Below are 13,412 nucleotides of genomic sequence, written 5' to 3' on the forward strand. Positions count from 1 at the left end.
TTGTGTCTTAGGCTTCTTGCTCCTATTCCTCCTTCCCTTGCAAAAAGTGAAGGGTTTTTTATGGTCTCTCTAGCAGAAGACGTGCTTTTAAGTTGAAACTTTCTAAGTCTTCTTAATAAGATTTTGAAAAGGTAAAGAACAATGTTAAACCCCATTATCAGTTAATGCCTGATAATAATCAAACATCAGAATGTTTGATTTAAATTGTCGCATAATTTCGAAAGTTTTTTGAAGCGCTTTAAAACTGATATGAAGAGTCTGCAGCCGTGCCCTTCAGCACCAGCTGGAGTCTTACAGAGCAGCTGTTGCTGGCAGATCGTGGATGTTCTCTGTGTAAAATTGGTAGCAAGATTAATGGAGGTTTTGTGGCCTCTTACCAATTGGATGACAATTTCGGACCAACTCTCATAGGCTCCCTTGAGAACATGTGTAATGAATAATACAATTAAAATTTAGTGTTGCGACATTGTGTTAGAAATACTGGCATAAAGCAGTTTACCTCCAGGACATTGAGCTTAATGATGCCATCTCCGTCTTTATCGAAGGCGTGGAATGCCCCTAAAGCAAGGAAACAAAAATATATTGAGTAGACTAAGTTACCATATGCGTAAAGATGATCCTAAATAGCAAACCAGTTATGCTCCTGTTGTGTTATGCGGGCTTGTGCAGGTATTTACTTACGTTGTCAGCAAGTATTTTTGCTGTGTTTCTCCTTAGCTAGTACAAGGAGAAATGCCGTGGTTTCTTTTGTGTTTGTATGAGATGGTTGTCATATTTTAGATTCCCTAAGCACATAGCTTTAATTGTTAATGCTATATATAGGCAGTAGTGCTTTAGAGAAACTTTGAGTACAACGCCACATTTTGGGGGTGAGGAGGGGAGGCAGCACAGTAAAACCGGGGCAGCCACTCACTGAACATGGCGTCCAGGCGCACGAAGCAGCAGATGAAGCTGTCAAAGTCGATGTTCATGTTCTTGTCAGCGTAGCGCATGGTGATGATGTCGTAGAGCTGGTTGTTCAGCCGAAACCCTGCAGAGGACCAGAAATGGGGCACAGCTGGGCCGGGGGGAAGCGCTGGTGCTGGCCAGGCCTCCAGGAGCCATTTGGCTGCAGGCGCTTCCCAGGCCCAGCCAAGGCTCAGGCTGGAGGGTGCTGCTGCAGCCGCTACATGAAATGAAGTAAAGCTGTAAGGAGCTTCCCTGTGTCCAGCTGCTTTCTTAAAACAGGAGTAACTTTTTGAAACTAGGATTTAGTAGCATGTGAGTTACCTCACGCTGTAAGTATGAAGAGGAGAGGTCTACACCAGAGAGCCTGCAGCTCAGCTGGGCCTGGTAAGAGCAAAGCAAGAAAACTAGGTGACAGAAGCATAGCAAGAAGTTACTATGAAAACACAATTACACAATGGTAAAAAACACAGATAAGGAGGTAACTCCTTGGCGTGGTGTTACTGAACTGTGGCACTGACTGCTGCAGCGTGTGACTGCACTTCATAAAGGGTCTGTGATTTGGGTACTGCTGGTTGTCAGCTAAGTGCAAGATCATGCAGAGCCTACATGCTGTAAGACTGAGAAATTCTTACTGTAAAATGTGTTCCTAGTTCTAAAGTCAGGGCAGGAGGTAATTAATTTTTTTTTTTTTTTTTACATTGACAAGTTTCCCGGTGAGAATGGAAACCTGGAAAATAAAAATTACCCATATTCCTACTGCAGCAGGAGTCCAAATCCAGGTGTAGTTTTGTCCTTAGCAAAGGATCGAATGACTGATATTTTGTAAAGTACAAGATGGCCATCTGTTTCCATTCCTTGATGAACTGGTAACTGATGTGCCAAAATAGTGTTACGGAGATCATCCCATCTAGGTTTGTAGTGATACTACAGATTTTCTGATTAAAGAAGTCATCTTGTTCCCTTAGAGAGCTGGTAAATACATTTGCTGGGGGAGGCCTGCTCTCCAGGGCTGGAAGCATACCAGTGTGTTTGAGACAAGAAGCAAGGAAAGTCAAAAGCCTCTATTTGCAGGACGAATTTCATTAACTGCAAGTTTTGCAAAAATACTTTCTTCTCACTGAGCAGGTGGAAGATGAGACTGAGCCCGTGGTGGCATAGTGACTAAGAAACATGAGCAGGACTCAAGAAACATCTATCCAATTGCCTCTGATGCAAACTTGGACATTGACCTGCTCCGCCTTGGTTTCAGTGTCTGCATGCTTGGGTTGAAGGTTTTCCATTGTTGTTTATTCGTTACTTGCACAAACATAAAGAATCCACAGCTTAAATGAGAGCAAATGTCTTCGGCACTCCCTGGTCCCCCTGAACAGCAGGACCCTGAATAGGAGATCCTTAAGACAGCAGAGAATCATCCATTGGAAAGCTTAAAGACCTGAAGAGATCTGTTTCATTGGCAAGATATACGAGACTCGCCGTTTGGATATTTGAGACATTCTGTTGGGGGAAAACCCCAATTTTTAAATTTCTCTAGGGTCTGTCTTTAAAAGGCGACACTGTGTTCCTGATCTCACCCTGTGATACATTAAACAAATAAGGTTTCTTCAGCTGTTGGGCACTGGGGGAAGTACCTGCATCATTGACTGCATTGCGCATTTCGTAGCTGTTGATAGTTCCTGAATGATCCGTGTCATAACGCTTGAAAATTTTCTGGAAAAAAAAAAATAAATACACAACAGAAATAAAAACTTGTACTTCTGTTGAACATACCTGCTGACTGGATATGGGATGGCCACCTCAGACACTTGGAGGCTTTGCCATTTGCCTTACATTGCTGCTGCAGGGCAGTCTGGGTTGTTAGCAGAGAGCTCCTCTCAGTCACAAAGTAAAATAATTTAGATCTATGCAATGAGAAGAAAAAGCTCTCCCCTAGAGACTCTCCTTGTTTGCCTTGAGTTTATGGTGTTAATCCTCTCTCTTGACTGTCATAATTAAGCTATTTGTGAGCCTGATTCTAGTTCCTATCCTCCTTTTCCTCCTTCAATTTGTATGCCTCCATGCTGCTGTTGTGGGGGAAGTCCTTATGTGAGTGCTGGAGCTTCAGAGATTCAGGCTAATTCCTTAGGCATTGAGTAGGATGAGGAGAGATGTTACTTTTCTTTTTAGAAGCTAATCTGCAATTTTTTTAACTTTTCTTTTTGCTGTAGTCTGTGTAGAGAGTTCTGGTTTTCCTACACAAACTTTTGCACTGTAGAAGCTGTGAAGACAGCGTGGTGGATACCAGCAATACCTGCCAGCTTTTAATCTTGTCCCAGAGATGTCGAAACTCATCAAAGTTTATCTTCCCTGAGCCATCTGTCTGTGATGCAAACATTCAGGTAAAAAAATCACAATATTTTTAAGAGGAAATTAAGTCTGCAGCTACTGGTGAAGGGATGAATGTGAAACTGAGTTCAGGGTCTCCTCAGCATTAAGAGCTGGCTGAGCTGTGCAGTAAAATATTTGTGTTTTGGTTATCGTGCATATTATTTTGTCTCAGGAGTGTGAAGTACTGTTTGTACTTTGTGTAGAAGCAAACATGGTATAGGAGAGAGGCTTGCCTCTGGAGCTATTATAAAGTACATGAGCAGGATGTTTTAGTGGGCTCTTTCCAAATGCCGCGAAATGTGAGGCTTGCCCAACATTTCTAAGACAACTGAGCTTTATCCTAGCATGAAGCTCCTTCTGCCTTTCTTAAAGTGAATTGCGAACCAAACAAAATGTTGACTAAAGCCATTTACAAAAATGTATTTAGGCTCAAACCACTATGGCTCTGGATTGTAGTTACAGTTTTGCTCTGTTATGTTTGAACGTGATTATGCTCTCTCAAAATCATGAGTTATGTCAAACAGGAAAACTGTGTGATGTGGTACCAGAAGTAACCCCATATGGAATCTTGTAGCGTGTTTTACTATACTTGCTCTGAGACAATTTCTCTCACGTTGCACGCTAAGCATACAGTGAAATGTATAATACATTATAAACTTAAAGATAAGAGAGAAATATAGTAAGTTTGTTGGCAAGAACTGTAGGTATGTTGGGTTGGTTAAAAAAAGATTTTTTTAAAATCATGCTTCAGTATATGAGCTGGCCAGTTGCTGATACACAAGGAAGGGTATCACACTGACAGACTTATTGTATAGTTTTCTGGTTTGGGATATTTTCATCTGCCAACTATCCTAATGTTGAGGTGACTGGAGTTAAGATGTGCCAAACCAGGAAAACTGCATTACCTGACTACAAACTGTCCTGCTTCCCTGGCTTACTAAGTTGGGTGTGTGTAGTGGTGGGAAATACAACCCAAGTGGACCAGTTGGTATCTAGCACTCCTCTTTCACCAGAAAAGGATACATCCATTAAAGCAATCATGCTGCGGCAGGATTCCAGTTCGAATCCTTCTGTCTTTAGGTCCTTATCTGAAATAAATGGTCCCAGGTGAAAACAGATCATGCAATATTCCTCTTAGGTATAACTCTACTCAAAGTAGAAGCCAAACTAACTTCCTTCACCCAGTAAGAAAGGAGAGAAATCTGAAAAGACTCTAAGTAATGTTATTGCTGTGAATGTAATTGCCTGTGAATTAGAGGTCATTTTTCTTGACCTGTTATATACAATAAAAACATCTGGAAAACTCTAAGCTAACTTTCAGATAACTAAGCAAGCCCAGAGTCTGTAGGCTAAGTTTGCTAAACAGGAGAAAGGTCTGTCTCTCTGTTAGATTTTTTTTTTTTTTTAAGGGCATTTGCAGACTGTTAGAAATGCTGTATTATCCTGCGTGGTGCTTCCAATGAACATTTGCTCAGTTTGGCGTTACCAGTACTTGATCACTCATAGAGAGCATCTCTATGAAAATTTCAGCTTGCTGAAGTCTGGGATGCAAAATCCATGGAAGTGTAACTAGGAAATTTGTGAGTTTGAAACCATAAATAATTTTTAGCATGCAACTTGGGGGTGGAGGGTTGTGTTACATCACAGCTTGCTTTGTCCAGGGTTACTGAAAAACACACTCAAACTCACGTTTTTTTACGACGTTATTGAGAACATTCCTGAGTTCTTCAGCATTGATCTCCATGTCCTGGTGGGAAATGTGATGTGAATATCATTAATTACAACCTCCCTTATAAAGCAGATCATTTTATGGATGGGTATGCTGAAAGTATGAAGTCTTTGGTCACTTTTCGTTATGGCATATACATGCCTCAAACTAGAGAGCCTTCTATTTCATATAAACATTAGTCCAGATCTTTCTTGAGGCTGCAGTACAAGATAGGTCTAAAGTTACCATGTAATGCTTAGTAAACTGCAACTAGAAGAATGACCAGTAAGTTTGAGCCACTGTATAAGCCAAAAAGCAAAATGCGAAAATCCCTGTAACCCATTTGCAGCCTCTTGATTTATGCAGTTCTTTGATTTATTTTTAACTTCCCTCGTTAAACTTATACTGGAGGGCATTGCATTTCTCACATGTTTATATATGCTATGCAAAATAGCATCTTGTAGTATTGATAAAGTAAAATCTGAATTTAAATAAGGCTCCTGTCTACACAATGGGGATAGCTTATATGTACATATGAGGATAGCTGTGTATTAATTGGATTTTTATTTGATTTTGCTTAGCTTCATATCTCAAAGGAAATTTGATGGCAGGAAATTCAAAGGGAATTTTAAAATTCAGTGTTTTGAATCCGTGAAGTGGTTTATTTAGGTGCTGTTGTGACTAGGCTGCTTTGATGGCAGAGACAGGGAGCGGTTGCATACTCACATCCCCTGCAATCTGTCGGAAAATGTTCCTGAACTGTGTTTCCTCTTCACTCTTCTCACGAGCTTTTGCTGAAGGACGCTGAAAAGAGAGAAGCAGAGAAGAGATGCGTCCTTAGCCCAGCAGGGAAGGCAAAGGGCCTGGATGGCTCTCTCACCCTCAGGCAAGGGAGCCTCTTAGTGAATCTGGAGGTCTTTAGAGGAATGGGTCTTCCTCCTGGTCCTTCCCTTTTTTTTTTTTGGTTAAATGTGTTCCTTGGAAAAACTGCTGAGTATTTAACTTCATCCCACTGCTCTCTTTTCTCTTGGAAGGAGCCTAAATGATTACTTTCACTGACAGAGTTTATCTTATTTTATTTTTCAAAACATCCCAAAGAAGTTTGGAACAGAAGAGCTATATCTGCTCCATAGCCACTCTCTAGGCTATGAATTGACCAGAAGGACTCAGGCTTGAGAGCTCTTTGTAGTGTGGGGGTGCCCTTGCTGGAGACAAGTAGACATGCAACAGAAGAAAATGGTGAAAGCAAAGCTTTCTCAGATGCTTGCAAAGAGCAACCCTGAACTCTGTGGCTGATACTGAAAAAGGAAACTCTATTTTACACCCACTCTCCTCAATATTAAATTACAAGAATTATATGTAACAAAGCGAAGTGGCTTTCTTGCTTAGTTTTTGATTTTGTTTGTCTAAATGCAGGGGAAAGTTAAGGTTGGTTCTTACTTCACCACCTGCATGGCAGTCATGCAGCAGACCAGCATGCTCCCTGTAAGCAGATGCTCAAGCCATGCCTCCAGATGCCACGAGCCTGGGTGCAGGATCTGGCTATTGCATCTCACATCCCTCACCCACCTGCAGGTAGAAACTCCAAATCTGCTACCCTGTTTTCCTCCTCTCTGATAGTGAGAGAAAAGAGGAGGATGCAGGAGCTCCAGGGTTTTACTCATCCTTTTCTCCTCTAGCCATCAGGGACCAGTATAGGGATGTGCAGTTTGTAATGGGGAGAGGCTGTGATCATTGCCAGGAGCTCCTGAAGCCCCTCAGGTGCAATTTACGGGTGTGCCCTGTGTAAAGCAGGTACTGCTTCAGGGGGCTCAGCAGGAGGGGATTGTGCTGCTTGGGGGGAAGGGATCTCTCACAGCCAGGATCTTGGTATGAGAGAGCAACCAGGAGATGTTTTCAAGCACCTAAATCCTCCAGCACAGGTGTTCAATAACTGAAGGGGTCATCCCTTTTGCTCATGCTCATTAGATCCACGTAAACCAGATGCAAGTTACGCTGCGATCTTGGGACCCTTCTTTGTCCCATTCCTGTGCTCTCCCCAGCCACTCTTTCATGCTAGCAGACCAAGTCCTATTTCCCCTTTTGCCACTTGCTGCAGAAACCTTTTTCTGATCTGTGTGGGTTTTTTCACCATCTTTGCCAGCATCTTCATCTGCTGTCAGCTCCTTGTTGCTGTTCGCTCTGTCAGAAACAAAGATGATAGGCTAGAAGAAGAAGAAGGAAGAGGGCAAAAGAGAAATGGAAATTACACAAGAAATAGTGGAAGAGAAAATATTTGGTGACAACCATTCTGTGGTAAAGCGCATGCAGCAAGACCATGACCAGAGAAGCCAGCGCTGGGAATGAACAAAAAGAAAGGGAAAAAAAAAAGAAAGGTGGAGGAAGTTCTGAAGTTACTGCTCTTCTCATGCTAAAAAAGCTGCAAAAGTCTTTTGGCAAAATACTGCAATCTCAGGCTTTTGGCTTTATTTTTCAGAAAGCCAGTAACTGTTTAAACATTTCTTTTTCTTTTTCTTTTTTCTTTTTTTTTTTTTTAATTAATAAAAATGAGTCTCCCAGAGTCTCGATTCTCAGTTAAACTGATGAACTTGCCCCTCTCTGTGAAGGACAGTAGCACTGAAAACAAACAGAATCTGAATCCTACACAGAAGAGGAGTATTTGTGTAGGACCCTGTTAGGTATGCAAAGTGCATGTTCTTTCTCTGTATTAATTCTTGAAGCATTCAGCTGTAAGCAGCCACTTGCAATTGTTCTGGTTTAGGCCATTTAAAACAAGGAAAGCTGCTACAAGATGTGAGTATTATTACTGGAGTATTAATTACAATCAGCGTGTCTTGAGATTAAAATGTCTGACTACATTTTCAAGGTCCTAAATGTGTTGTGTAGAATCAAAAGGAGAATCCTGGGCTTTAGTGAGCAGAAACTTCAGGAAAGAGGAGTAGCTGCATTAGGCATTAGAAAGCAAATGTGAGGGCAAGTGTCTGCAGAAGGGGTGCTTTTCACTAGCAAGTGGTGTCAGGGTGCCTGCGGAGGGGCTGGAAGGAAGGGCAGTTTGAGCAACCCAGAGGAACAAGCTTATAAAGCTGAAAAGCTTGTGTTACCCTTTTGCCACCCCCTTGAGTGAGAGGGGTATCTGATACTAATGCTATTTCATTAGAATTTACTGTAGGAAAACAAAAGCTTTGGTGCCTGCAAATGGCCTCTTATCCAGTGTCTTCATTAACTAGAGCAGTTTCCAGATGCAGGGAGATCGTGATACTGAGGAACCCTGCTCCTGCTGCATGCATTGCACGTGCTCTTTGCCTTGCTGGCACTTGGCACATTCCACGAGTACCCACCTTGCCCTTTTTCTTCTTCTGTACAAAACGAGACAAAATAATAATAAAAAAAAAGTGGTTTTAAACAGATTTATAGATTTTACCCAGAATATGTAGAGCTGATGGTAAAGGTGTTTTTTTTTCTCTTGCCCCCTCTCACATTTATTTTTCCCATTCCTATAGTCATACATTCTTTCCCATTTCCTATATTCATATGGTTTTCAAATCTCCAAAAATGAAGGAAAATGCACCCACCAAGAAATTGCATACTGAAGGACAGAAATTGCAGAAACCATAGCAAAACAGTGTCCCATCTCATCTGGGGCATTGTCTGCTTGAATAAAGTCTCTTTTGCACCTTTAGCTCTGACTATTCCTTTTCTTTTCCCCAACCCATTAGTGCAGTGGAGATTGGACTTCTGTGCCCACAGATCAATGTCATCTGAAGTGGCAATTAAATTCCATCAGATCTGGACAGATATTTTCTTATCAGGTCAGCAAATGAAAGGGGAATGCTTCTGAGCAAGGTTTGATGGAGCTCAGTTCTGTGCAAGAGCATTTCCTCCGAATTTTTTTCAAGGCTAATTGTATTGTTATCCCTAGTATATTCCACAAAAATGCATAAAAACTCGGGGTGAAGAGTTAGAGCTTGTCACGGATGCTAGTTTGAATGAGAGTATCATTAAGATCTCTTTCCAGAAAGCATGTACTTCAAAATAAGGTATTTTTTTTCTTTCTTAGATGAGATACCCATTTCACAAACAAAATACCTTGGAGCACAAAGCTAGGCCTCCCCTGGTAAATGAATAATCTCCATTGACAGAGGCAAAGGCGATGCTTAGCATCCAGCTTCTTTATGCCAGCAACAGATTTCAAATCTGGCAAAAGATTTTGGTCTGACCAAATCAGAAAGTAGTTTATGAACTTAGTAGTTCTTGCTAACACTAAGCAAGTGTTAACAGAAGTATCTTGATGAGGAAAAAAAAGTGGGAATTTCTACTAAAGGAGCTGTCATGTGGCAGGAAATCATTTCCTGCTGCAGGTTTCCATAGATGTGATGCTCCTTCTCTGCCTCCCCCTATTCATGTACAAAAGAGGCCCAGGACAGTACTTACTGATGGACGATCTGCCTCAATCATGTTTTCAGCCTCCCTAGAAGAAAACAGAAAGTAAATAAATCAGGAAAGTGACTGTTCTCAGCATTGCTTGTAAGCTTGAACTTTCCAAACAGCCAGTGGTGTGAGCTGGCTTCCAAGCATTACAGCTACAGGCTCTAAACATAGCTTTTTCCCAGTTCGAGCTCAGCATCCCAAGTACCACTTCCAGGAGGGCTGCTGCCCGGTTTACTCCTCTAAAGAGCCTTGATAACACTGAAATTTGACAGCTGGGAGTAAAATAGAAGCTGTTTGGCCGAAGTAGAGTGACACTGGCTGCAATTTGCTGAGCTCTGGGAAACTAGTTGAAGAGAGGATGGAAGGGCAATAACTATCTACTTCTGTGTTTTTGTTCGTGACTGAAATTAGATCTGGTTCAATGATTTATCTGGCCAGAACTTCAGCCAGTGGCTTATAGCAATAAAACCAAACAGATCCATTTTCATTATTAAAAATGGCTAATGGTATGTTTACAAAGGATATCCTGCAAGTAGTAAGCTTCTCCAAAGACCATTCAAAGCAGGCTCTTTTTAGACTATAGGGAAGCTCAGAGGAGTGAGTTTGCAGCTTGGAGTTTCTAATGAGGTTAAGAAAATTAAAAGCAGGGTGTGGCAAACTGGAAACATGACTGTATAGCAGACTAGCAAGCTCACCTCCACCTTTATGGCCAGGTAAACAGATCTGCAACTTACTCTGAAAGACTTCTTTTCTCTGAGAAGACCCTCAGGATGAATTCTCCCTCCTGATGGGGTTCATATGTTGATGGGATGATGACGTACTCGCTGGGAGGTAACCGGAAGCGCTCAGAGACTTCTCGCATGTTTATATAGGTCTTGCTTCTAGCTTTGGAGGCATTGTAGAGGAAAAAATCCTTTTGCAAGTGGTGCTTAGTACCATGCATCTGCAGAACAAACAAGTCAATTTGTCTTCAAGGAAGTCTTACCCATTGCCCAGGTGGCTTGTCATGCAGGCAGTACACGCTTGGGACAGAAAACACAAATAAAGCAGCAGCTTAGCAAGCAGGGAGCTGATGAGGGATGCTAGCTGGTAACAGGTATGGAGTCTGTAACCTTTAAGTTGCTACTGGCTGGGTCTAGGTGGCTTCTGAGGGGTGCTCCAGGGCCCACCTGCAGAGCGTTGGCTGACTTCTGTGTAGGCACTTTTATCTGACTGTTTTATTGGATGCTAGGATCTGTGTAAACAAAGTTCAGCTGTCTTCTTTGCAGGGTGGCATGGCAAGGAATGACATATGCACACTCCTACATGCAGTGTGGTAAGGTGAAGGTGCTTTCAGTGGAAACGTGTCCTTGACTGGACAAAACGTGAGTTCTGTATCTGCTAAGGAACACGATAATCAAACATTGCATTGGTTCAAATATGAACATTAAGTCAAGACTTGTGAGCTAAGAACAATTGCAGAAATAACCACCTGTAAAATAGTCAGCAAAGACAACGTTCAGTCTGTCATCTTCATGTTTTCCAGGTAACATAGCCTTCAGGTGAGCTTGGTTGCAAAACTTTTGATGCCAATGATTCAGCTACCAGTACGCTCAGAAAACCTTAATCTGTGTACTTTTAATACGTTTTCTTCAATGGCTGAAAATACCATTGATCTTCCAAACAAATTCTAAGACTGTAGGGAAGACTCGGTGGCTGCAGTATATAGGCCATTGCCAGTATTTGCAGGAGGAAACGGAAGTGCTTTAGGGTGGTTCTGCATGGAGTGCAAAGGCAAAGTGCTAGCTGATGCTGCTTCCTGCAGCCCAGGCTCACTGACCGACCATGCAAGCCATGGCCAGGTCTTGTACAGAATGGAAAAGAAGGACTGAGGAAAAGGTGCAAGTGAAAATGGAGCGACAGTGAGAAGGAACTAAAAATCGCTCGCAAAATGGTACTAATAAACACTCAAAGCAGAAAGGTTGGCAGTTTAACTTCTGTTACATCCCTGAAAACAAACTTGACTGGATAGTCTCCTGCTGACTTACAGCCAGGCGCAACAGTAACATTAGCTGTGAGTACACACCAAGATGTCAATCTGCCTCCGTTCTGCTCATACCTCTTTGGGCACCTTAGGGAGAAAGAAAGAGAAGAAACAGTCAGAGCTGCTAGGTGAGTCTGCTTGTTTATGGATCACGTAGAAGGGCATTTGCATAGATTTCTGGGGACACAGTCAGTAATTAAAATGCCCCAAGTTAGATAAATATTCTAAGCAATTTCTTTCTTCCTTTCTAGATTTCTTGGGATCTACATGAGATCCACTAAGATCTGAACTCAATAAGTTTGTGCAAGGGACTGAGTAAAGTGACTTCTTCATGAAGTCGATAGCAGGGACAGAGCTTAATCGCTACATATGTGTCTTGGATGTCTGTTTCCTTTTTTACACTCTTCTGACAATCAAATGTTTCAGCAAGGATGAAAGGGAGATTGAAGAATATATGGGAAAGACTATGTTAAAATCCAGCATTGTCACTATAAAAGCCTAAAAAAGTGTGTTACTTATGGATGGGGTAAACCTGAGGTTACTATGGTCTGAATGGTTATAAAGCCTTGAATTTCCTTCCTCTCTTCCAGGTTTCCCTCGAGTTCCTTGCAAAGTAAAAATTGCAATTCATGTCATTGGGCTGAATGATTCAATGATTCTCTTGGTAAATGCATACTGTCAGGATTTGCGACCATGGTGCAAAGAACAAAGTCTAGAGCTGGTACCTCGTAGATAGCAAAGCCAATGGTGTACAGGTTGGCTCCCAGCTTGCGTTCCTTCCTCCTATTTTTCTGCATCAGTGCGACGAGGAAGCTGCAGATGACCTCTTCATCCTCAGGATCATCATCTTCCTCCAGGAGCTTCAAGCGATACTGGGGATTGGTCCAAAACGTATCTGTGAAATCCCACCAACAACCCAAAGCAAACATGTAAAGCTTCAGTTTTCTAACAATACTCATGATCAAAGAGAACTTTTCAGTTCCTTGCCTGTGGCTCCTGAGGGAAAGGTTAAAATTGGGCTAATACACTTTATTTTTAATGTGTTACGGTTTTTACACAGTTCTAATAAAAACCGCACAGCAAAGGAGGATATAGAATGAAGAATTGGCATCTGACAAACTTCCAAAGCCCCTAAAACTATTAGAAGGTGAATTTCCCAAGTGAAATCTGTTAGAGAGAAATTGATCTCTTATCTTACTTGGGGCACAGTGGAGTATTTGAACAATTTATCTTTGCCAGGCCTGCCTTTTGGGCTTACAAGGCACTGTCACAAACATAGTGACAGAAGATTTTCAGCTACAAAATCACGTGCCTCATCTACTGAGGAAGCAAAGCTTTTCCTGTGGCTGAGCACTGATCAGGCTGTGGTATGACACAGTCTGTGGGATCTAATACAGTCCCCATCAAAGAAGCCATGTCTCTCAAGAGCCATTGCTCACCTGGATAATTGCGGCAACCTCCAGCTGAGCAGCCTCTCACCCAGCGCCCTTCGTTGACTGACACAGTCCAGGTCTGGAGTTTATTGGCTTCCAGAGTATCAGGTGTGAGGTTACAGATCTCGAGTTTTGTGAAGTGCCTCATGAAATCTTCAAATGATATCCTGGAGGAATTGAGGGGAAACTGAACACAAATGGATTTACAGGGTGTGGGTGACCAATGATGCTGCCACTATTAGGGAAAGTTTGCAGTGGGAGTGCCATCATTTCCTAATGCTGGTTGGTCAATTAACACAGGTACAGCTTGAAAGTGGGAAAAACTGGCCTGAGAGGATGGTATATAGGAAGGGTGATGGAGAGCTTGTGGCAGTGTAACATAATTAGGACTGTACTGGTGGCACTCGATAAACCTGGTGGGAGAATGAGGGGATCACAGAACAGGGCTTATTTGGAGTCTGAAGGAGGACAGAGATTACTGCAATGGTTTTAGCAGATTTAAGTAGTG

General features: G+C 42.1%; 1 protein-coding gene across 4 annotated transcripts in view; it reads right to left on the minus strand.

The window, feature by feature from the left end:
• Positions 1–13,412, minus strand: part of CAPN3 (calpain 3) — a 30,818-nt gene that overhangs the window by 1,193 nt on the left and 16,213 nt on the right. Inside the window, exons 10-23 of one of the 4 annotated variants that reach the window (XM_086462133.1) lie at positions 12,911–13,071; positions 12,197–12,366; positions 11,547–11,558; positions 10,183–10,391; positions 9,452–9,488; positions 8,359–8,373; positions 7,123–7,224; positions 5,747–5,824; positions 5,002–5,059; positions 4,336–4,400; positions 3,236–3,304; positions 2,577–2,655; positions 914–1,030; positions 500–558 (exon numbers count right to left, since the gene is read on the minus strand). In XM_086462133.1, the coding sequence (XP_086318259.1) occupies positions 500–558; positions 914–1,030; positions 2,577–2,655; positions 3,236–3,304; positions 4,336–4,400; positions 5,002–5,059; positions 5,747–5,824; positions 7,123–7,224; positions 8,359–8,373; positions 9,452–9,488; positions 10,183–10,391; positions 11,547–11,558; positions 12,197–12,366; positions 12,911–13,071 (1,231 nt within the window). The other 3 variants (XM_086462132.1, XM_086462134.1, XM_086462135.1) reach the window with 3 other exon arrangements.

This window comes from Leptosomus discolor, chromosome 3 (genome assembly GCF_034619465.1).
Source record: "Leptosomus discolor isolate bLepDis1 chromosome 3, bLepDis1.hap2, whole genome shotgun sequence".
Lineage (NCBI taxonomy): Eukaryota > Metazoa > Chordata > Aves > Leptosomiformes > Leptosomidae > Leptosomus > Leptosomus discolor.